Source organism: Bombina bombina, chromosome 2 (genome assembly GCF_027579735.1).
Source record: "Bombina bombina isolate aBomBom1 chromosome 2, aBomBom1.pri, whole genome shotgun sequence".
Classification (NCBI taxonomy): domain Eukaryota; kingdom Metazoa; phylum Chordata; class Amphibia; order Anura; family Bombinatoridae; genus Bombina; species Bombina bombina.
Genome location: NC_069500.1, coordinates 929,973,562 through 929,999,780, shown reverse-complemented (window position 1 = coordinate 929,999,780; position 26,219 = coordinate 929,973,562). Strand labels below are relative to the sequence as shown.

Below are 26,219 nucleotides of genomic sequence, written 5' to 3'. Positions count from 1 at the left end.
TAGTAACACTGGCACATGGGTATAGCCAGAGGAGGGCTGGTTATAGAATCTGTGATGAGAGCAGGATGTGATGTCACTAGTATGTGGGCGGGGCTTAGGTCCGGTGTCTGTGTCGCAGTTAGTTTAGTACAATCAACCTGACTAGATGTGTATTGGTATGCTCTGCAATAAAATAGAGTTGTACCATCATTGCTGTGTCCTGCATATGTCCTGCATCTCATGACATGGTGTCAGAAGTTCTGGACTGCGCTTCTGTTCCTGATCGATTGCAATGTCAAAGTTTACCCCACCTGAGCCTTTTGACTTTTCTCAGCCTGCAGCTTGGCCCACATGGCGTCAGCGGTTTCAGCGCTTCAGGATTGCATCCAAACTGAACAAGGAGAGTGGTGAAGTACAAGTTAATTCTCTTTTATACTCTATGGGGAAAGATATAGAGCCAGTGTTCAATGCTTTTACTTTCCAAGAAGGGGAAGAAGTTAACTTTGATATAGTTATGGATAAACTCAGTGCCCACTTTGTGCCCAAAAGAAATGTGATTCATGAGAGAGCTTGTTTTCACAAACGTAATCAGTGTGTGGGAGAATCTGTGGAGTCATTTGTGCGCTGCCTGTATGAATTAGCTGAATTCTGTGAGTTTGGTGTTGCTAAAGAAGAGCAAATCAGAGACAGAATAGTTATTGGAATTGCAGATGCTGAAGTCTCCCTGAAGCTGCAGTTAGAGCCTGATTTAACGTTAGACGGGGCTATTAGGATGGCCCGCCAGAGTGAACTGGTGAAAAAGCAAAGTGCTGATCTGAGGTCTGAGAGTATTGTGGATGAAGTGCAACAGTCTAGGAAAATTACTAGTGAAAGGCACAGTGTGAGCGGTAGATCTAAAGTACTGGAAAGGCCTAGAAGTGGATGGGCGCAACATGGCCGATGCACACGGTGCTACCGGGCTCATGATCAGAGTGCTATATGCCCGGCCAGAGATAAAAGATGCAGAAAATGTAACAGAATAGGCCATTTTGAAGTGGTGTGTAAAACTGAATACATTAAGGAGATGCAGGTGGACAGTGACCAGGAGGGTCAGGAAGTGTCTTTTGTGGGGTCTGTTGTGGAACGGACAAGCTCAGAGGAAGATTGGAAAGTTACTTTTACTGTAATGGGAGCCAAAGTTGATTTTAAGATTGACACAGGAGCAGATATCACTGTAATGTCTTTTGCTGAATTTATGAAACTGCCTCGACAGCCCCAGCTGGCGAAGGTTACTACAAATGTCCATAGTCCTGGTGGCCGCATTGATTGTGTGGGGAAATTTCTTGCCAGCTGTGAGTACAAACAGAGGAAGTTCCCCATGTGGGTGCATGTGATCCGAGGTCAGTGTGTTAACAGTTTATTGAGCAGAAAAGCAGCCTGTGACTTGGGCCTCGTGGCCAGAGTGAATGAGATCTCTGAAGATATGTTTGGCGAGTTGGGCCTACTGAACTGCAAACCTTTCCGTATAGCACTTAAAAGTGACGCAGTCCCATACAGTATTTCTACTCCTCGTAGAATTCCGTTCCCGCTCATGCCTCAAGTGGAGAAAGAGCTCATGCGCATGAAGTCTATGGGGGTTATTGAAGAGGTTGTTGAAGCAACTGATTGGTGTGCCCTCATTGTTCCAGTTGCAAAGAAAAACGGAAAGGTGCGCATCTGTGTGGACCTGAAAAGGTTGAATGAGGCAGTGAAGAGGGAGAGATTTGTGCTGCCGACATTGGAAGATATAGCCCCGAAGTTGGCTGGGGCAAAGTTCTTTTCCACATTAGACGCTTCTAGCGGCTTTTGGCAGATCCCCCTGGATCCAAAGTGCCGCAAACTGACTACCTTTATCACACCAGTAGGTCGGTTCTGCTTCTGCAGACTCCCCTTTGGGATATCCTCCGCTCCTGAAATCTTTCAAAGGGAAATGAGTTCTCTCCTGAGTGGCCACGTGGGCACAGCGGTCGTCATGGACGACTTTCTAGTGTATGGGTCTACAGTGGAGGAGCATGATCAGCGTTTGAGTTGTGTGCTGCAGGCTATCAAAGAGTCTGGGCTGAAGCTGAATAAAGAAAAATGTCATTTTAGGAAAACTGAATTATGCTACTTTGGGCATATCATCAACGGGGATGGCATCAAGCCGGACCCCGAGAAAATTCGGGCTATTGAACAGATGAAAAGCCCTTCTGATGTACATGAGCTGAGACAGATATTGGGCCTTGTAAATTACGTGGGCAAGTTTCTTCCAGATTTATCTACAGTTTTACACCCTATCACAGAGTTGCTTAAGAAAGATGTTGCCTGGGTCTAGGGACCCTCACAGGAAAAAGCGTTCCTGCATGCCAAGTCACTGCTGGGGTCTGCCCCAGTGCTGGGGTTCTACGACCCTTCAAAAAAGACTGTGGTTAGTGCTGATGCAAGCAGTTATGGGTTGGGGGCTGCACTCCTGCAGCTGAATGACAACAAACTACAGCCCATCGCCTACTGTTCCCGCACACTGACGGCTGCGGAGTCAAAATACGCTCAAATTGAGAAAGAGTGCCTGGCTGCAGTTTGGGCCTGTGAGCGCTTTCAGCGTTATCTAGTGGGTTTGGAGAAATTTAGTCTGGAAACTGACCACAAACCGCTAGTCCCTCTAATCAATTCTTATGACATTGACAAAACACCCTTGAGATGCCAGAGACTTTTAATGAGACTGCTCAGGTTCAATGTTCAGGCAGTGCATGTGCCGGGGAAACAACTGGTTGTGGCAGATACACTATCCAGGCTCCCGCTGGCTGCTGCTGAAGAATCCTCCACGGAATCGGATGTGAAAGTGTATGTTGATTCAGTTCTGGCCTCTAAGTCCATTTCTCTTGTTAAGTGTATCCAGTCCACGGATCATCCATTACTTATGGGATATTAACTCCTCCCCAACAGGAAGTGCAAGAGGATTCACCCAGCAGAGCTGCTATATAGCTCCTCCCCTAACTGCCATTACCAGTCATTCTCTTGCACCCAACGAATAGATAGGATGTGTGAGAGGACTGTGGTGATTATACTTAGTTTCATACCTTCAATCAAAAGTTTGTTATTTTATAATAGCACCGGAGTGTGTTATTCCTTCTCTGGTAGAATTTGAAGAAGAATCTACCTGAGTTTTTCTATGATTTTAGCCGGAGTAGTTAAGATCATATTGCTGTTTCTCGGCCATCTGAGGAGAGGTAAACTTCAGATCAGGGGACAGCGGGCAGATTAATCTGCAAAGAGGTATGTAGCAGCTTATTATTTTCTGACAATGGAATTGATGAGAAAATTCTGCCATACCGATATAATGTAAACTCAGCCTTAAATGCAGTAGCAGCAACTGGTATCAGGCTGTCATGTATGTATATTTTACACTTCAGTATTCTGGGGAATGGCACTTCACTGGAATTATACTGTATGCATAAAACTTTAGCCTAATTTGCAGGGACTAGCAACAGGCTTTTTAATAACACTCAATTTATTAATGTTAAACGTTTTTTGCTGGCATGTAAAATCGTTTAATTTTCTGAGGTACTGGGTGAAAAAATGTTTTGGGCACTATTTTTTTCCACTTGGCAGTCGTTTTATTTAATTTATGACAGTTTACTGATCTCTCTCACTGTTATGTGTGAGGGGGAGGGACCTTTTTTGGTGCTTTTGCTACGCATCAAAAAATTCAGTCAGAAGTTTATTGTCTTCCCTGCATGATCCGGTTCATCTCTACAGAACTCAGGGGTCTTCAAAACTTGTTTTGAGGGAGGTAATCACTCACAGCAGAGCTGTGAGATTGTAGTTGACTGTGATAAAAAAAAACGTTTATTTCTGTATTTTTTTTTTTTTTTTCTGCTATCAGGGTTAGTTATCCTTTGCTAATGGGAGCAATCCTTTGCTAAAATTGTGTTTTTTACAAAGATTTGATGCTATAACTTTTCAGTTTATTAATTTTCAACTGTCATAACTTTTTCTGTGCTTCTTATAGGCACAGTACGTTTTCATATTATAGTAAATTACTTGAAAAGTATTTCCAAGTTGCTAGTTTATTTGCTAGTGTGTTAAACATGTCTGATTCAGAGGAAGATATCTGTGCTATATGTGCTAAAGCCAAAGTGGAGCCCAATAGAAATTTATGTACTAACTGTATTGATGCTACTTTAAATAAAAGTCAATCTGTACAAATTGAACATATTTCACCAAACAACGAGGGGAGAGTTATGCCGACTAACTCGCCTCACGTGTCAGTACCTGCGTGATATTGTAGCGCCGAGTACATCTGGGCGGCCATTACAAATCACATTACAGGATATGGCTACTGTTATGACTGAAGTTTTGGCTAAATTACCAGAACTAAGAGGTAAGCGTGATCACTCTGGGGTGAGAACAGAGTGCGCTGATAATATTAGGGCCATGTCAGACACTGCGTCACAATTTGCAGAACATGAGGACGGAGAGCTTCATTCTGCGGGTGACGGTTCTGATCCAAACAAACTGGATTCAGATATTTCAAATTTTAAATTTAAGCTGGAAAACCTCCGTGTATTACTAGGGGAGGTGTTAGCGGCTCTGAATGATTGTAACACAGTTGCAATACCAGAGAAAATGTGTAGGTTGGATAAATATTTTGCGGTACCGGCGAGTACTGACGTTTTTCCTATACCTAAGAGACTTACTGAAATTGTTACTAAGGAGTGGGATAGACCCGGTGTGCCGTTCTCACCCCCTCCGATATTTAGAAAGATGTTTCCAATAGACGCCACCACACGGGACTTATGGCAAACGGTCCCTAAGGTGGAGGGAGCAGTTTCTACTTTAGCTAAGCGTACCACTATCCCGGTGGAGGATAGCTGTGCCTTTTCAGATCCAATGGATAAAAAGTTAGAGGGTTACCTTAAGAAAATGTTTGTTCAACAAGGTTTTATATTGCAACCTCTTGCATGCATTGTGCCTGTCACGGCTGCAGCAGCATTTTGGTTTGAGTCTCTGGAAGAGACACTTGAATCAGCTCCATTAGATGAGATTACACACAAGCTTAAAGCCCTTAAGTTAGCTAACTCATTTATTTCAGATGCCGTAGTACATTTAACTAAACTTACGGCTAAGAATTCCGGATTCGCCATTCAGGCACGCAGAGCACTGTGGCTAAAATCCTGGTCAGCTGACGTTACTTCTAAATCTAAATTGCTTAATATACCTTTCAAAGGGCAGACCTTATTCGGGCCCGGGTTGAAAGAAATTATCGCTGACATTACAGGAGGTAAAGGCCATGCCCTGCCTCAAGACAGAGCCAAACCTAAGGCTAGACAGTCTAATTTTCGTTCCTTTCGTAATTTCAAAGCAGGAGCAGCATCAACTTCCTCTGCACCAAAACAGGAAGGAGCTGTTGCTCGCTACAGACAAGGCTGGAGACCTAACCAGTCCTGGAACAAGGGCAAGCAGGCCAGGAAACCTGCTGCTGCCCCTAAGACAGCATGAATCGAGGGACCCCGATCCGGGAACGGATCTAGTGGGGGGCAGACTTTCTCTCTTCGCCCAGGCTTGGGCAAGAAATGTCCAGGATCCCTGGGCGTTAGAGATCATATCTCAGGGATACCTTCTAGACTTCAAATTCTCTCCCCCAAGAGGGAGATTTCATCTGTCAAGGTTGTCAACAAACCAAATAAAGAAAGAGGCGTTTCTACGCTGCGTACAAGATCTTTTATTAATGGGAGTGATCCATCCGGTTCCGCGGTCGGAACAAGGACAAGGGTTTTACTCAAATCTGTTTGTGGTTCCCAAAAAAGAGGGAACTTTCAGGCCAATCTTGGATTTAAAGATCCTAAACAAATTCCTAAGAGTTCCATCGTTCAAAATGGAAACTATTCGGACAATTTTACCCATGATCCAAAAGGGTCAGTACATGACCACAGGGGATTTAAAGGATGCTTACCTTTACATACCGATTCACAAAGATCATTACCGGTATCTAAGGTTTGCCTTTTTAGACAGGCATTACCAGTTTGTAGCTCTTCCATTCGGATTGGCTACGGCTCCGAGAATCTTCACAAAGGTTCTGTGTGCTCTTCTGGCGGTACTAAGACCGCGAGGAATTGCGGTAGCTCCGTACCTAGACGACATTCTGATACAAGCTTCAAGCTTTCAAACTGCCAAGTCTCATACAGAGTTAGTACTGGCATTTCTAAGGTCGCATGGATGGAAGGTGAACGAAAAGAAGAGTTCTCTCTTTCCACTCACAAGAGTTCCCTTCTTGGGGACTCTTATAGATTCTGTAGAAATGAAGATTTACCTGACAGAAGACAGGTTAACAAAGCTTCAAAATGCATGCCGTGTCCTTCATTCCATTCAACACCCGTCAGTAGCTCAATGCATGGAGGTGATCGGCTTAATGGTAGCAGCAATGGACATAGTACCCTTTGCACGTCTACATCTCAGACCGCTGCAATTGTGCATGCTAAGTCAGTGGAATGGGGATTACTCAGACTTGTCCCCTACTCTGAATCTGGATCAAGAGACCAGAAATTCTCTTCTATGGTGGCTTTCTCGGCCACATCTGTCCAGGGGGATGCCATTCAGCAGGCCGGACTGGACAATTGTAACAGACGCCAGCCTACTAGGTTGGGGCGCTGTCTGGAATTCTCTGAAGGCTCAGGGACAATGGAATCAGGAGGAGAGTCTCCTACCAATAAACATTCTGGAATTGAGAGCAGTTCTCAATGCCCTTCTGGCTTGGCCCCAGTTAACAACTCGGGGGTTCATCAGGTTTCAGTCGGACAACATCACGACTGTAGCTTACATCAACCATCATGGAGGGACAAGAAGCTCCCTAGCAATGATGGAAGTATCAAAGATAATTCGCTGGGCAGAGTCTCACTCTTGCCACCTGTCAGCAATCCACATCCCGGGAGTGGAGAACTGGGAGGCGGATTTCTTAAGTCGTCAGACTTTTCATCCGGGGGAGTGGGAACTTCATCCGGAGGTCTTTGCCCAAATACTTCGACGTTGGGGCAAACCAGAGATAGATCTCATGGCGTCTCGACAGAACGCCAAGCTTCCTCGTTACGGGTCCAGATCCAGGGATCCGGGAGCGGTTCTGATAGATGCTTTGACAGCACCTTGGACCTTCGGGATGGCTTATGTGTTTCCACCCTTCCCGATGCTTCCTCGATTGATTGCCAGAATCAAACAGGAGAGAGCATCAGTGATTCTAATAACGCCTGCATGGCCACGCAGGACTTGGTATGCAGATCTAGTGGACATGTCATCCTGTCCACCTTGGTCGCTACCTCTGAAACAGGACCTTCTGATCCAGGGTCCCTTCAAACATCAAAATCTAATTTCTCTGAAGCTGACTGCTTGGAAATTGAACGCTTGATTTTATCAAAACGTGGTTTTTCTGAGTCAGTTATTGATACCTTAATACAGGCTAGGAAGCCTGTTACCAGAAAGATTTACCATAAGATATGGCGCAAATACTTATATTGGTGCGAATCCAAGAGTTACTCATGGAGTAAGGTTAGGATTCCGAGGATATTGTCTTTTCTACAAGAAGGTTTAGAAAAGGGTTTATCCGCTAGTTCCTTAAAGGGACAGATTTCAGCTCTGTCCATTCTTTTACACAAACATCTGTCAGAAGTTCCGGACGTTCAAGCTTTTTGTCAGGCTTTAGCTAGGATCAAGCCTGTGTTTAAAACTGTTGCTCCACCATGGAGTTTGAACTTAGTTCTTAATGTTTTACAGGGGGTTCCGTTTGAACCCCTTCATTCCATTGATATCAAGTTGTTATCTTGGAAAGTTCTGTTTTTAATGGCGATTTCCTCGGCTCGAAGAGTCTCTGAGTTATCTGCCTTACATTGTGATTCTCCTTATCTGATTTTTCATTCAGACAAGGTAGTTCTGCGTACTAAACCTGGGTTCCTACCTAAGGTGGTCACTAACAGGAATATCAATCAAGAGATTGTGGTTACATCTTTGTGTCCTAATCCTTCTTCGAAAAAGGAACGTCTGCTACACAATCTAGATGTAGTCCGTGCCCTGAAATTTTATCTACAGGCAACTAAGGATTTTCGACAAACGTCTTCCCTGTTTGTCGTTTATTCTGGTCAGAGGAGAGGTCAAAAAGCTTCGGCTACCTCTCTCTCCTTTTGGCTTCGTAGCATAATACGGTTAGCCTATGAGACTGCTGGACAGCAGCCTCCTGAAAGAATTACAGCACATTCTACTAGAGCTGTGGCTTCCACTTGGGCAATTAAGAATGAGGCTTCTGTTGAACAGATTTGCAAGGCTGCAACTTGGTCTTCTCTTCATACTTTTTCCAAATTTTACAAATTTGACACTTTTGCTTCTTCGGAGGCTGTTTTTGGGAGAAAGGTTCTTCAGGCAGTGGTTCCTTCCGTATAAAGAGCCTGCCTGTCCCTCCCGTCATCCGTGTACTTTAGCTTTGGTATTGGTATCCCATAAGTAATGGATGATCCGTGGACTGGATACACTTAACAAGAGAAAACATAATTTATGCTTACCTGATAAATTTATTTCTCTTGTAGTGTATCCAGTCCACGGCCCGCCCTGTCACTTTAAGGCAGGTAATTTTTCCATTAAACTACAGTCACCACTGTACCCTATGGTTTTCCTTTCTCTGCATGTTTTCGGTCGAATGACTGGTAATGGCAGTTAGGGGAGGAGCTATATAGCAGCTCTGCTGGGTGAATCCTCTTGCACTTCCTGTTGGGGAGGAGTTAATATCCCATAAGTAATGGATGATCCGTGGACTGGATACACTACAAGAGAAATAAATTTATCAGGTAAGCATAAATTATGTTTTCTTCAAGGAAACTGGAAGAGATAAAGAAAGAGACATATTGGGACACAGATCTGCAAGAAGTTATAAGGTACATAAAAGATGGCTGGCCCGAGAGCCGGGCAGCCTGGATGTCTTTAAATGCTTACCAGCCAGAGAGGTCGCAGCTCACGGAGCTGGAGGGGTTGGTGCTGTTCCAAGACCGCATTGTAATTCCTGTCAGCATGAGGAAGGAGATGTTAAACAGGATTCAAGATGGCCACCTAGGCATTACAAAGTGCAGAGAAAGGGCAGCTACAGCTGTGTGGTGGCCTGGGATCAGCTCCGACATTGCAAATCACGTGTCTAAATGTGCCTTTTGCCGGGAACGCCGGCCTACTCAGAGAAGGGAGCCCTTAATGTCTACTCCGCTGCCTGCGGGGCCGTGGCAGAAAATAGCTGCTGATTTGTGTGAACTGCATGGGAAAAAGTTTCTTGTTGTGATCGACTACTATTCCAGGTATTTGGAAATTGCACCCCTGAATGATATCACAAGTCAGGCCGTTATCATTCGCCTGAAGAGCTTGTTCGCCCGCTGGGGCATTCCAATGGAGCTGGTGAGTGATAATGGTATGCAGTTCGTTTCTACAGAGTTCAGTGCTTTCAGCAGGGAATATGATTTTGTACATTCCACGTCAAGTCCACATTATCCGCAGGCCAACGGAATGGCTGAAAGGGCAGTTCAAACAACAAAATTCATTCTAAAGCAATCTGAGCCGTACCTAGCCCTCTTGTCATACAGGGCGACGCCCAATTCAGGCCACCGGCACAGCTGATGCTAGGACGCCAGATTCGCACCACTTTACCCTCAGTGGGTGTCTTCAAGCCGCCTGGCCCTGTTCCTCGGGACGAAGTCCTTAGGAGGGATGAAGAGGCCAAAAAGGGTTATCGTTTCTTCTACGACAGGAGACATTCTGTCAGGCCTTTACAGGAGCTGAAAGCGGGCCAAAGTGTCAGAATTAAACTGGATGATGAGAAGAAATGGAAGACGCCTGCTACGGTAGTGGGCCGCTCTCCAGAACCAAGGTCTTACACAGTCCTTACAGAGGGAGGGACGGTTACACGCTGTAACCGAAGACATATTCAGCCTGTACCTGAGAGTCTGGAACCGGATACCTCAGTACTACCGCCGGTGGGATCCCCTGTTCTAAGAGAGGTGCCTTCCCCTCAGCAAGATCACAGCGGGGATATATCTTTGCCTCCAGCAGACTCTTGTTCACCATCTTCTGTATCAGAGGACAGTTCATGCAAAGTTACATCAAGCGGAAGAGTGGTGAAACTTCCGGCCCGATACAGGGACTGACTTTAGCTAGAACAGTGACCGGAAGTATGGGCAGAATAATCCCATGGTCACTGTGGACTAGGGTAGTCTACCCCGATGTCCAAGTCAGGATGTAATTTATTTGTTCATGTTTTCTAATCTATTTGTTTTTATAATGTTCAAAAACAAAAATGTTGTTGTATACCCTGTTGGTGTACCTTGTTATTTATTATATGCAAATGTATGCTTTGCCTTTGAAAAAGGGGAAGATGTGATGAGAGCAGGATGTGATGTCACTAGTATGTGGGCGGGGCTTAGGTCCGGTGTCTGTGTCGCAGTTAGTTTAGTACAATCAACCTGACTAGATGTGTATTGGTATGCTCTGCAATAAAATAGAGTTGTACCATCATTGCTGTGTCCTGCATATGTCCTGCATCTCATGACAGAATCAGTGGTATCTGCATCAGTATAATAACACCCAGCACTATATAATGATACAGTAGTGACACTGGCTCATGGGTATAGCCAGAGGAGGACTGGTTATAGGATCAGTGGTATCTGCATCAGTAAAATAACACCCAGCACTATATAATGACACAGTAGTGACACTGGCACATGGGTATAGCCAGAGGAGGGCTGGTTATAGGATCAGTGGTATCTGCATCAGTATAATAACACCTAGCACTATATAATGACACAGTAGTGACACTGGCACATGGGTATAGCCAGAGGAGGGCTGGTTATAGGGTCAGTGGTATCTGCATCAGTATAATAACACCCAGCACTATAAAATAATGTTTTTAATTTCAAATGTACCTTGGTGTCCTTCACTAAGGTCTGTACTTTGGAAAATGTCCGCCACAGCCTTTGTCTGTGCGTATCCCTGTTGTGGTCTCTTCTGTAGAGTTGTGGCTGCCACTGCACTAATTGGCTAAACTGCAAGTCAATAGATAATAAATTAATAGCCATATAATCAGGGGACTGTCAGAAGAGACAAGGTAAACACAGAGGTAAAAAGTATATTAATATAACCAAGTTAGTTATGTAAAACAGGGGAATGTGTAATAAAGGGATTATCTATCTTTTTAAACAATAACAATTTTGGAGTTGACTGTTCCTTTAAGGTTGTTTAAAATTGCATGTTTTATTTTACTTACCCTTTAATAGAATTAAAACTACTGGAGTTCATCATTTTGTCAGCTTGTTTATTTTCCCATGGAGATAGTTTACACAGTTATAATCTTAAAATAGATTTGAAACTTATTTAATTAAGAGAAACAGGGAAAAGTATGTTAATATAAAATCACTTTATTTAGAAATTTGCAGAAATATTTATTTTATCCCATTTGTAAGGTAGAATGCATTAATTTTTATTAATGGTATTTTGCTTAATACATTTTGTATATTGTTTTATAGCAAATTCAGTGTACTTCCATGGGAAAATTCTATCACACAACATATACATCTAGGGGCCTTAGAGCATTTTTCTGCCACAAATATTTGTTGCCATGTACAAAGCCCATTTAAAAAAAAATAAAAATATTTTTTTAAATGTCTCAGGTTTTTAGTTTTTGAAAAACACATTGGGCTAGATTACGAGTGGCGTGCTAATTGTTGCGCACAAGTGAAAAGGGGTTTATTGCGGCTCGTATAAAGAGTTGAAAGTAAATGCATTTGCTTGAGCACAATTGAATTTAGTGCGTGTCGAGATAGCGCAACTTAAAGAGACTTTCCAGCCACAATTGGAATACACATGGTTGCATTTCGCTTTTAAATAGAAGCATTTTTGTAATACACATGTATTAGCAAAAATGCTTCTAATTTAAGTTATAGCTGTTTCAAAAGTGTATTTAAGTATGCACCGTGCACCAGCATTTTAAACACAGCACTAGCTCGGAGAGCCTAAGGTGAGTGTAACATCTGGTAATTACTCAATTTGTTAATTGCTGACATGATACATGCCCCACTGGCGCTCTGAGCAGCTGCAGTATATAACATGCTGGTGCACTGAGAATATCTTGCTGTGCCTCACATGCACGTGCAGAGAAAAATGTTAACACTAAAACAGTGATAACTTTTACTAGAAGCATTTTTGCCAATGCATGTATATTACAAATATGTTATTATTCATAGATGTAATTAATTTATGTGCATTTAAATTTTGACCTGAACATCCCTTTAAGAGCTCTGGTTAACTATTATTCAAGTCAAACAAGTTGCACAAAACGCATAAAAATACATTTAAAAGTACAGTTACACTCATAATTACAGTCTAATATAAATGGTTAAAAATAAAAATTTGTATAAAAAAAGAAAAGAAAAAAAGGCTGCAAAATGCTTTAAAGGGACACTAAACCCAATTTTTTTCTTTAATGATTCAGATAGAGCATGCAATTTTAAGCAACTTTCTAATTTATTCCTATGAGCAATTTTTCTTTGTTCTCTTGCTATCTTTATTTAAAGAGCAGGAATCTAAAAGTTTAAGAGCCGGACCATTTTTGGTTGAGAACCTGGGTTATGGGTTAACCTTGCTTATTGGTTTGCTAAATGTAGCCACCAATAAGCAAGCACTATCCAGGGTGCTGAACCAAAAATGGGCTTGCTCCTAAGCTTTAAATTCCAGCTTTTTATATAAAGATAGCAAGAGAACAAAGAAAATTTGATAGTAGAAGTAAATTAGAAAGTTGCTTAAAATTGCATGCTCTATCTGAATCATTAACCCCTTAATGACCGGACCATTTTTCAATTTTCTTACCCTTAATGACAATGGCTATTTTTACATTTCTGCGGTGTTTGTGTTTAGCTGTAATTTTCCTCTTACTCATTTACTGTACCCACACATATTATATACCGTTTTTCTCGCCATTAAATGGACTTTCTAAAGATACCATTATTTTCATCATGTCTTATAATTTACTACAAAAAAAATAATAAAATATGAGGAAAAAATGGAAAAAAACACACTTTTCTAACTTTGACCCCCAAAATCTGTTACACATCTACAACCACCAAAAAACAACCATGCTAAATAGTTTCTAAATTTTGTCCTGAGTTTAGAAATACCCAATGTTTACATGTTTTTTGCTTTTTTTGCAAGTTATAGGGCCATAAATACAAGTAGCACTTCGCTATTTCCAAACCACTTTTTTTCAAAATTAGCGCTAGTTACATTGGAACCCTGATATCTGTCAGGAATACCTGAATATCCCTTGACATGTATATATTTTTTGTTAGAAGACAACCCAAAGTATTGATCTAGGCACATTTTGGTATATTTTATGCCACCATTTCACCGCCAAATGCGAGCAAATAAAAAAAAAACTTTACATTTTTCACAATTTTAGGTTTCTCACTGAAATTATTTACAAACAGCTTGTGCTATTATGGCACAAATTGTTGTAAAAGCTTCTTTGGGATCCCCTTTGTTCAGAAATAGCAGACTTATATGGCTTTGGCATTGATTTTCGGTAATTAGAAGGCCGCTAAATGCTGCTGCGCACCACACGTAAATTATGCCCAGCAGTGAAGGGGTTAATTAGGTAGGTTGTAGGGAGCTTGCAGGGTTAATTTTAGCTTTAGGGTAGAGATCAGCCTCCCACCTGACACATCCCACCCCCTGATCCCTCCCAAACAGCTCTCTTCCCTCCCCCACCCCACAAATGTCCCCGCCATCTTAAGTACTGGCAGAAAGTCTGCCAGTATTAAATAAAAGGAGTTTTTTTTTTTTTTTTATAAAAAAAATAAAATATTTTAGCTGTGATGGACTCCTGCCTTAGCCCCAACCTCCATGATCCCCCCCCCAGCTCTCTAACCCTCTCCCCTATCTAATTGCGGCCATCTTGGGTACTGGCAGCTGTCTGCCAGTACCCAATTTGCCCCAAAAACAAAAGTGTTTTTTGTTCTTTTGTTTTTTTTTATGTTTTCTGTAGTGTAGCAGCCCCCCACAATACCCCTATCCCCCTCCCCTTCCCAGATCCTTTTATATTATTTGATTAAAACATCTTCCCCCCCCCTCTTCCCTCCTCATTGGTGTCAGTGTCAGTGCCAGGTAATGTGCGCGCGCACGCGCGCACATGCACGCGCACGCACGCCCCCCGCACGCTCCTGGCACCCGGCATGCACATTGCACTTCTAGGAACCGGATGCCGGGTAGCGATGGGCCGCCCACCCGTCTCCCTGTTACGCTCCCACCCACCAACGAACCGGCACCATCGCTACCGGTGCAGAGAGGGCCACAGAGTGGCTCTCTCTGCATCGGAGTCTTCTAAAAAGGTATTGCAGGATGCCTCCATATGGAGGCATCACTGCAATACCCTGAGAGCTGCTGGAAGCGATTGCGATCGCTTCCAGCACTCTCTTAGACAACTGACGTACCAGGTACGTCCATTGTCATTAACTACTTGTTAATGCATGACGTACCTGGTACTTCAGTTGTCATTAAGGGGTTAAAGAAAAAATTGGGTTTAGTATCCCTTTAACATAGAGCTAAAACATATACCTGTACATGTCTAAATATGTATGTATGTGTGTATATGTATATATATATATATATATATATATATATATATATATATATATGTTTATATGTTTGTTTGTACATACATATTTATGTATTTATATGTGTATATATGTATTTACACTATATATATATATTTATATATATACATATAAACAAAGAAAAACATATGTATACACACATACACACACACACACACACATATATATATATATATATATATATATATATATATATATATATATATATATGTGTGTGTGTTTATATGTTTGTACATACATATGTACTAGGGTTGCACCAATACCATTTTTTTAAGACTAAGTACAAGTACCGATACTTTTTTCCAAACACTCACCGATACCAATTACCAATACTTTTTTTTTAATGTCATATGACAGTTTACCAAGCACAATACAGACTAATGCGAAATATTAACCCCTTCACTACCGGGACTTTCAGAGAAAATCTTGGCCAAATACTGGAGATTCTTTTTAGCATTTTTGCTATAACTCCATTTAAACAGAAATAGGGCCTTTTTTTACCTGTCAAAGCTGTATACAGTATATATATATATATATATATATATATATATATATATATATATATATATACAGTATATATATTTAAGTAGACAACTCAAGGTATTGATCTTGGCCAATTTTGGTATGTTTCATGCCACCATTTTACCACCAAATGTGTTCAAATATTTATTTTTTCCCCCACAAACTTTGGGTTTCTCACTGAAATTATTTACATACTGCTAGTGCAATCGTGGCACACATGGTTGTAAAAGCTTCTCTAGGATACCCTTTGTTCAGAAATAGCAGACATATATTGCTTTGCCATTGCTTTTTGGTAATTAGATGGCCTCTAATTGCAGCTGCGCATCACATGTCTATTATTCCCGGCAGTGAAGGAGTTAATTAGGTAGCTTGTAAGGTTAGTTTTAGCTTTAGTGTAGAGATTACCCTCCCACCTGATACTTTCCACTCCCTGATCCCTACCTGATCCCTCATAAACAGTTATCTTCCCTCCCTCACCCCCCTGTTCACCCCCATCTAAAGTACTAGCAGACAGTCTGCCAATATAAAAAAATTAAGACTTTTTTTTTTATTAATTTTTTTTCTGCAGGGTAGGATCCCCCTAATCCTCCAACCTCCCTGATCCCCCCCCAAAAAAGCTCTCTAACCCTCCCCTGCCCTAACTATTGCCGCTATCTTAGGTACTGGCAGCTGTCTGCCTGTACTTATAAAACATTTGGGGGGGGGTTCGGGGGGGGGGGGGAATATTTTTTAATTTTATTTATATTTTTAAAAATATTTTCTGTAGTGTAGTGGCTCCCTACCTCCCCGTCACCCCACAATCATTGTTAGGGTCCCCCACACACCAAACCCCTTTTATGTAGGGTAGCTGCCCCATCACTCCCTGTCCCTTTATTTTTTTTTCTGTAGCATAGGACCCTCCAACTCCCTCCCCCCTCCACTGCAGAGCCGCCCACCGCCATCCATCTCCTGTCCACACCTTCTGCCGGCACCAGCAACGATCATTACAGAGGGAGACACACACAGTGTCACTGTCTGTAACGATCAGGCATCTGCCCTCATATGGAACCAGAGCACTGATCGTGCTCCAGTTTCATATGCGTCAGATGCCTGGAGCTTCAGGAACTCCAGCTGTTGTTTGTAACGTAACAGCCGAAACTGCTGGAGCTACCTGAAGCTCAGACGTATATATACATCTATACGTCAGATTGGGTGAAGGAGATAATATTTCATGTCGGGTTAGCGCACTTGAGAAAATGCAAACGGGTTTGCGAGCGAGTAAGGGTGTTAGGTATTTTTCCACTTTTCACGCTTCATTGAAGTCTATAGGGGAATACATTTATGCGGTCGCGATATTAAACGTTTGACTTTTTGCATGCATCACATAAGCGCTTGTGTGAAAACTTTTTGCTTTCAAGTTGTAATACTCGCACTACACGATGTGTGCAAAAAGCCTCCGTCCAGCCAACGAGCAGGAGTGATATTTAGTGCTTCACTCGTAATCTAGCCCATTGTTGGGATGATATCAATGAATGCAAAAAAAAAAGATAATTTTGCTTAGAATTCTTGTCTTGTGGTCTATCAAATCTATCAATCTATCTATCTATCTATCTATCTATCTATCTGTATGTATGTATATATTACAGAGGGTAAAATTAAGCAATTTAAACTAAAACATATGCTTAAGAACCTTAATTTAGTATTACACGTCATTTTCCCCCCAAGTGGGTGGAAGAATAGCTGAACACTTGATATGCTGTTGCCAAAAAGCAGAAACTGTTGTAAAAAATATACAGTATAAAGATTCATAATGACAAACCTTGGAGAAAAAGATAATGTCATAAAACCTGCACTATATTCATACAAGCTAGTAGCCCTGAATGTATATGCCAATTTCAAATAATATTTATACAGAATGGATATCACTTATGACAATCAAAGAGTGCCAAGAGGTCTGGAGATTGACGACTAAAAGAGAAAAACTGCATTAATTAGCATGCTGCACTTGCTTACCTTGTGTTTGGGTTATGGACAAATCCGGTGTTTACAAACACAGGGCATAAACATGAGGTTTTTATGCCGTCCTTCCCCAGGGCTTCAAGCTCTTGTGTAAGGCCCTCATGAAAACCAACTGCACCAAACTTGCTTGCACTGTAAGCAAATATAATACGTTATGTTTGTCCATTAAATAGTGTACAAATATAAAAACATATGCTTTATACACTGAAAATTCCTTACATGTTTGTTAATTAACTCTAACTCTATTTTACACATGGAATATTTTAACAAGAAAGTAAACATACATTTTTTTAATAAAAAAAAAAAGAATAAAAAACTCAAAACCTTTAGCATTTCTCAAAATTACTCAAAATGTATTTAAACATAATAGAAAAAGTAAATAACTGAATTTCACCTAGATTACAAGTATGCGTTGCATATGGCATTTTCAGCGTTAAAACAGCACCGCAGCTATTACAAGTGTTGTCGGTATAGGTGTACCACACACCTTTTAGCCTGTAACGCAACGTCAGTCCTGCACACGTAAAATTAGTTTTTTTCATGAGATTCCCATAGCACCGGTATTACGAGTTTTGCGTTCTGGCTAAAAAGTGAGCATTACAGCCTAAAACAACAAGATCCGTACCGCCATCTAAAGTCAGTAGTTATGAGTTTTAAGCTGTAACATAAAACTCATAACTAAAGTGTTACAAAGTACACTAACACCCATAAACTACCTAGTAACCCCTAAACCAAGGCCCTTTTGCATCGCAAATACTATAATATATTTATTAACCCCTAATCTGCCGCTCCCGACATCGCCGCCACTAAAAAAATGTATTGACCCCTATTCTGCCGCTCCCCGACATTGACGCCACTATAATAAACTTATTAACCCCTAAACCGCCGCCCACCCGCATTGCAAATACTATTTAAATATTATTAAACCCAAATCTGCCATCTGCCCACACCGCCGCTATAATAAACCTATTAACCCCTAAACCGCAAGCCCCCCACAACGAAATATACTAAAATAAAGTATTAACCCCTAAACCAAAGCCCCCCCAGAACAAAATAAACTAATTTAAACTAGTAACCCCTAAACCTAACGACCCCCTAACTTTATATTAAAATTACAATTTCCCTACCTTAAATTCAATTAAAACTTACCTGTCAAATTAAAAAAAATTATTTTAAACTAACAATTAAGCTATTATAATTATTAAACTAAAATTAAACTAACTACCAATTTAAATAAAACTAAACTACCAATAAAAAAATCCTAACACTACTCTAAAAATTACAAAAAGTATCTAATTACAAAAATAAAAACTAACTAAATTACAAAAAACAAAAACACTAAATTACGAAAAAACACAAAAAATTATCAAAAATAATTTTTTTTTACACCTAATCTAATAGACCTATCAAAATAAAAAAGACCCCCAAAATAAAAAATCCCTAGCCTACAATAAACTACAAATGGCTCTTAAAAGGGCCTTTTTTGTGGCATTGCCCCAAAGATATCAGCTCTTTTACCTGTAAAAAAATACAAACACCCCCGAACAGTAAAACCACCCAACCAACCCCCCCCCCATAAAAAAACTATCTAAAATAACCTAAGCTAACCATTGCCCTGAAAAGGGCATTTGTATGGGCATTGCCCTTAAAAGGGCATTTAGCTCTTTTACATTGCCCAAACCCTAATCTAAAAAAAAAAAAACACCCAAAAAAAACCTTAAAAAACCTAACACTAACCCCCAACGATCCACTTACAGTTGATGACGGCCCGCTTGAAGGATCTTCATTCAACCGGCGAAGTCATTATCCATGCGGCAAGAAGTCTTCATCCAGACGGCCTCTTCGAATTAGCCAATAGAATGAGAGCTGCTTAAATCCTATTGGATGATTTGAACAGCCAATAGGATTTTAGCAGCCCTAATTCCTATTAGCTGATTCAATTTTTTCAGCCAATAGGAATGCAAGGGAAGCCATCTTGAATCGCGTCCCTTGCATTGAAGATTCAGTGTACAGCAGCGACCGTATGAAGAGGATGCTCCGCGCCTGATGTTTTCCAGATGGACACGCTCTGCGCCGGCTGGATGAAGATAGAAGAGACCACCTGGATGAAGACTTCTTGCCGCCTGGATGAGGACTTCGCTGGCTGGATGAAGATAGAAGAGGCCGTCTGGATGAAGACTTCTTGCCGCATGGATGATGACTTCGCCGGCTGGATGAAGATCCTTCAAGCGGGACTTCAAAAACTGTAAGTGGATCGTCGGGGTTAGTGTTAGGTTTTTTAAGGGTTTATTGGGTGGGTTTTATTTTTTAGTTTAGGGTCTGGGCAGTAAAAGAGCTAAATTCCCTTTTTAAGGGCAATGCCCATACAAATGCCCTTTTCAGGGCAATGGGTAGCTTAGGTTTTTTAGATATTTGTTATTTATTTTGTGGGTTTGGGGGGGTGGGGGTTTGTAATGTTAGTGGGTCTTTGTAATTTTTTTTCAATAAAAGAGCTGATATCTTTAGGGCAATGCCCTACAAAAGGCCCTTTTAAGGGTCCTTGGTATTTTATTCTCGATTAGGTTTTTTATTTTGGGGTGTTTTTTTATGGGTATTAGAATATGAATATTTGTTTTATTTTTAAATTGATAATTTGTTAGTTATTTTGTGTAATGTATATTTTTAGGGGGTGTTTTTTTTTAAGCAAAAGAGCTGTTTATCTCAAGGCAATGCCCCCCAAAAGGCCCTTTTAAGGGCCCTTGGTAGTTTGGGGGGTGGGGGTTGTATAGTGCTAGGGGGTGTTTGTATTTTTTTTGGAGTAAAAGAGCTGATTATCTCAGGGCAATGCCCTACAAAAGGCCCTTTTAAGGGCCCTTGGTAGTTTATTCTAGAGTAGGGTTTTTTATTTTGTGGTGTTTTTTTTTTTAAGGGTATTAGAATAGGATTAATCTTTATTTTTTTTGGATAATTTTGTTTGTTCTTTTTTGTAATGATAGTTTTTTTATTTTTTGTAATGTTAGGTTTTAGTGTAAAGCAGGTTAGGTTTTATTTAACAGGTAAGTTTGTATTTATTTTAACTAGGTAGTTAGTAAATAGTTAATAACTATTTACTAACTAGTCTACCTAGTTAAAATAAATACAAACTTACCTGTAAAATAAAAATAAAACCTAAGCTAGATACAATATAACTATTAGTTATATTGTAGTTAGCTTAAGTTTTATTTCACAGGTAAGTATGTATTTAGTTTTAAATAGGTATTATTTAGTTAATAATTCTAACTTTAATTTAGATCTAATTTAATTTTGTTAAAGTTAGGGGGTGTTAGGGTTAGGGCTAGGTTTAAGGTTAGGTTTACGTTAGGGTTAGTTTTAAGGGTTAATTTAGTTTAATTTAGCTTGTTGTGATGTGGGGGAGCTGGCAGTTTAGGGGTTAATAGGTTTATTTAGTTAATAATTGTAAATTTCATTTAGCTTTTTTTTTATTATGTTAAAGTTAGGGGGTGTTAGGGCTAATTTTAGGGTTACGTTAGGGTTACGTTAGGGTTAGGTTTAGGGGTTAATATAGTTTAATTTAGCTTGTTACAATGTGGGGGGGCTGGCGGTTTAGGGATTAATAAATGTAGTATAGTGACAGCGATATCGGGAGCGGCAGATTAGGGGTTAATAATTTTATTTCGGTAGCGGCAATATGGGGAGCAGCAGATTAGGGGTTGATAACTGTAGACAGGCATCAGTGATGTTGGGGGCAGCAGATTAGGGGTGTTTAGACGTAGTGTTTATGTTAGGGTGTTCGGTTTAAACAGTATTTCTATTTCCCCATAGACATCAATGGGGCTGCGTTGTGGAACTTTTGTTTTAACGATCGCAGGTGTTAGGTTTTTTTTCTAACCCGCTCTTCCCATTGATGTCTATGGGGAAATCATGCAGGAGCACGTCTCAGCAGCGCTCTGATTGTGTGCGGTATGGAGCTCAGCGCAACCATATCGCACGCAAAAGGCGTATGTTTGAAAACTTGTAATGGCAGAGCTATAGGAAATGAAATAACGTAACTTTTGTTGCGTTCGTTAATTTCTCTATAGCGCTCAAAACTCGTAATCTAGCTGTATGTAAGTAAATTCAAGATAGAAAAAAAAAGTGAGGCTAATAAAATCAGAAATCAGACAGGCCGGCGGTTAAATATTGTGAAACCTAGAAATTAATATGTACCAAAACCACCTACGGCTAAACGTAGAGCTAATTCTGAATAAACCAACATAAAGAAAGATGATAAAAATGATAAAAATCCAAACTTCTGTCAAAATAGTTTGAATAAATCTATATCAATAACAAAGCAGTCTGTAAGTTGTATTGCTGTAAGAATCTTTTAAAAACAGGGTTTGACAAATATATACGCAGATTATCATGCTAACCTAGAAATGGAACTTGGCTCTTAAAGGGACATGAAACCCCCAAATTTTCTTTTATGATTCGGATAGAACATACAAATTTCAACAACTTTCTAATATACTTCTATTATAAAATGTGCTACATTTTCTTAGTAGCCTATGTTGGAGGAGCTGTGCAGCCAGGAATCAGCTGCCCCTGAGCCTATATGGGTATACTTTTCAAGAAAAGATATCCAGAGAATAAAACAAATTAGACAATAGAAGTAAATATGAATGTTGTTTAAAATCACATGCTCCATATGAATCATGAAAGAAAAAAATTGGGTTTCATATCCCTTTAAATCGTGAGCTCCAGTGTAGTCTCAATACTGCACCATCATTCCTCCCTTTGAACAACCTGCTGCCTGCACTATCTTTCACAACAACTTATTCTGCAAGAGACATGGTGTGTAGCTGCTTGTCATTCTCAGGATACAGAATTGTGGGGACAAGGAAATTCTCAAGTTTAGAATGTTTGTTCAGACTATTGGGCCGATTTATCAAATGTCTGTCCGACATGATCCGCTCAGTGTATCATGTGCGACAGACATCACTGAATGCCGACAGCATACGCTGTCAGCATTTAACATTACACAAGCAGTTCTGATGAACTGCTTATGCAATGCAGCTCCTGCAGATTCCCGGCCAATCGGCCACAAGCAGGGGTTGTCAATCAACCCGATCATATGAGATCGGGCGGATTGATGTCCGAAGCCTCAGAAGCGCTGCTTCATAACTTCTGTTTCCAGTGAGCCTGAAGGCTTGTGCAGAAACAGGGGCATCAAGGGTCATTCAGCCCTTGATAAATCGGCCCCTAAAGTAGGTCAAACCTTTTCTAAGAAGTTTTCTAAGTGATTTCACTTCAGTGTTTCTATGGGCTCAGTTGACTGGTTTATGATTAATTCAAGTATGTTGTCCTTTTTACATTCCTTGTTAATTTAAAGGGACAGTCAACTCAAATTTTGTTATTGTTTAAAAAGATATATTATCCCTTTATTACCCATTCCCCCATTTTGCACAGAAAACATGGTTATATTAATACACTTTTTTACCTCTGTGATTTCCTTGTTTCTATGCATCTTCTGACGGCCCCCTGATTACACGACTTTAAATTTATTATCTATTGATTTGCATTATAGCCAATTAGTGCTGTTATGTTAGAATCCACGGGCGTCAGCACAATGTTATCTATATGGATCACATGAACTAGCTTTCCTATTGTGAAAAGCAAACACAAAAGCATGTAATCAAGGGGCTGTCTTTAGGGACTTAGAAACAGACAGAAATGTGGAGGTTTAAATGTTATAAAGTATATTAATATAACAATGTTGGTTGTGCAAAGCTGGGGAATGAGTAGTAAAGGCGTTATCTATCTTTTTAAACAATAACAATTTGTGTGTTGACTGTCCCTTTAAGTGTATCCTTCTTTGTGAGCTATGAGTTTTTATCTAGGATTCTAATCTTTGTAGTGTTTTTTTATTTCTCTGTAGAGTTGGGGTATTTTATTAATGTTATATTTATTATTATATTTTGAAGACAAAAACATACAATACAAACTTTAATTAAACATAAGAAATCTCATCTTAAACTTTATTTTTCTATAATGTAATAAGATGATAAAACTGTAGAAGAGGAGTGAATAAAGAACAGAAAAAAAAACCTTCAGATTAATGCGTTAACCCACCTCCGCTTTTAATAGGAGGGATCTGAATAGAAAGGGCCACTCTTAAACCCCAAGCAGAGAATATCTATTGCATCATGCATAATATTGTAGATCTCTAATGAGCCTAGTAGCCTCTGGAAATAAAGTGTAATAAAATGTTAAAGAAAAAAAAAATACTTTAAAAAGAGCAGGAACATGTACTGGTGGTGTGTTTAGTTGCACAAGCTACACCTCCTAAATAAGGGAGACATATAATTATAACGACTTTAGAATATTCTACACAGAAAAAGGCCACCATACATGTGAACTGGGAGCGCTTCAGATTTTGGTGCCTACAGGCATCTGGGTTGTAAATCCGGCCCTGCCTACCTGGTATCCTGTGACTGTCTCACCAACAGTACCTGATGGGTATCCTGTGCCTGCTGAGTATCCTGTGACTGTCTCACCAACAGTACCTGATGGGTATCCTGTGCCTGCTGAGTATCCTGTGACTGTCTCACCAACAGTACCTGATGGGTATCCTGTGCCTGCTGAGTATCCTGTGACTGTCTCACCAACAGTACCTGATGGGTATCCTGTGCCTGCTGAGTATCCTGTGTCTACTATACCAGTGACAGCCTTCCTCAAACCATCTATGATTTCTGTACCTATCTGGTATCCCGTGAATGTCTCACCAACAGTACAGGCTGGGTATCCTGTGCCTGCTGAGTATCCTGTGTCTACTATACTAGTGACAGCCTTCCTCAAACCATCTGTGATTTCTGTACCTATCTGGTATCCCGTGAATGTCTCACCAACAGTACCTGCTGGGTATCCTGTGCCTGCTGAGTATCCTGTGTCTACTATACTAGTGACAGCCTTCCTCAAACCATCTGTGATTTCTTTACCTATCTGGTATCCTGTGAATGTCTCACCAACAGTACATGCTGGGTATCCTGTGCCTGCTGAGTATCCTGTGTCTACTATACCAGTGACAGCTTACCTCAAACCAGCTGTGCCTACTGTACCTAAATGGTATCCCGTGGCAGTCTCACCAACAGTACCCGCTGGGTATCCTGTGCCTACTGAGTATCCTGTGTCTACTATACCAGTGGAGTCATTGGTTAAAAATAAAGAGATCTTGTTGAAAGAGGCTGACAAGGGGGGTGCTATTTATATTTTAAACAGGGACTATTATATTGAAGAAATCAAACAACAGTTGTCTGACAGAGAGGTATATTTACCTATGGATAATAGTCCTCTGTTTAAGGTACAAAGAGAAATGCAAGCTTACATTTCTAGAGCAATTAAGTATGATATTATCTCAAAGGATACTGCTAAATTTTTAATAATTACTGATCCCAGAATCCCTATTTTCTACACGTTACCAAAAGTGCATAAGAACTTGAACCGACCCCCTGGGAGGCCTATTGTCTCAGGGGTGGGCTCCATTCTTTCCAACTTTGCAATTTATTTGGATCAGCTCCTCAGACCTTTTGTGGAAAAATCTAACTCTTATATTATATTAGAGATACTGGGGATTTTCTGAATAAATTGCAAAACTTGGTTCTTCCTACTGGTAAATACATTCTATACAGTCTAGACGTCTCCAGTTTATATACCTCCATTCCCCATGCTAGTGGTGTTGTAGTAGTGAAAGCCATATTGGCCCAGGCGAAAATGTACAAATTACAAAAAATTAAATTTATCATTGAATTACTGGAGATTGTGTTACACTGTAATTTTTTTCTTTTTCAAGACCAATTCTACTTACAGTTACAGGGTACTGCTATGGGTTCCAACGTCGCCCCTACATATGCCAATGTATACATGAATGCCTTTGAGGAACATTTTGTTTATGAAAATGTATTATTTATTCAGTATGGCGCCAATTGGTGGCGCTATATTGACGATAATTTTGGTATTTGGCTGGGCGACGTTGGGACCCTGTTAGATTTTGTATCTTCCCTTAATGGTGCTACTAAATGTATCAGTTTCACTTTGGAGTATAGTGAGTGGTCCATTCATTTTTTGGACACCAGGGTAATACAAGGGTCATGTTGGTCTTGAAATTGATTTGTATAGGAGAAAGGTGGATAGGAATAATCTTTTACACTTTGAGAGCTCACATCCTTTAGCTCTGAAAAAGTTTTTACCTAAAAGTCAATTTCTCTGGGTGCGTAAAATAGTCAATCAGATTGCAAGAAATGGCTATGCTTTTTAGACAGAGAGGCTATCCAGAGGAGCTGATAGAGAAGGAAAGGGAAAAGGTGTTAAAAATTCCCAGGTTTACACTTTTGGCTACAAATATGCAAAAGAAAAATTCTGAGAATAGGGATAGAATAGCTTTTGTCTCTCAGTTTAATAATCAAAGCCCCAAAAATTTGAAAATTATTAACAAACATTAGGGCATTTTGCAACAGAGCAATCCTCTTATAACAGAATATAAAAAAACTATGGCAGTCTACAAACGGTCTCACAGTTTGAGAGATAAAATACCTAGATCAGATGTAGGACCCAGTAGGATACAAAGACAGACCGTAATAGGTACTAAAAATAATGGTTGCTTTCCCTGTTTGGGATGTATTAACTGTAACAGCTTAATAAGGGGGTCCTTATTTTTTCCATCCTCGTACTGGGAAGAAATTTACTATTAATGGGTTTTCACCTGTAACACTGAATATGCCATTTATATCCTTAAATGTCTGTGTTCAAAACTTTATGTCGGAGAGACGACAAGAAGGGTCAGAGACCGTATTCTCGCACATAAATCTAACATTAGTAACGGAGTTGAGAAATCATCAGTAGCCTGTCATTTTAAGAAAGCTAGGCATTCAGTGAGTCAATTAAGATTTTAAATGATTGAACACATACCTATAGACAGACAAGGGGGTGATAGAGACAAAAGACTCAAACAGAGAGAGGCCTTTTGGATTTATCATTTAGAAAGTAGGATACCTTTTGGAATGAACAAGGAATGGGATTTATCCCTATTTTTGTGAA

General features: G+C 40.3%; 1 protein-coding gene across 1 annotated transcript in view; it reads right to left on the bottom strand.

Moving 5' to 3' along the window:
* LOC128648114 (17-beta-hydroxysteroid dehydrogenase 13-like) overlaps positions 1–26,219 on the bottom strand; it is a 186,142-nt gene that overhangs the window by 33,262 nt on the left and 126,661 nt on the right. Inside the window, 1 exon segment of the mRNA XM_053700773.1 lies at positions 17,166–17,303. Coding sequence (XP_053556748.1) covers positions 17,166–17,303 — 138 coding nt within the window.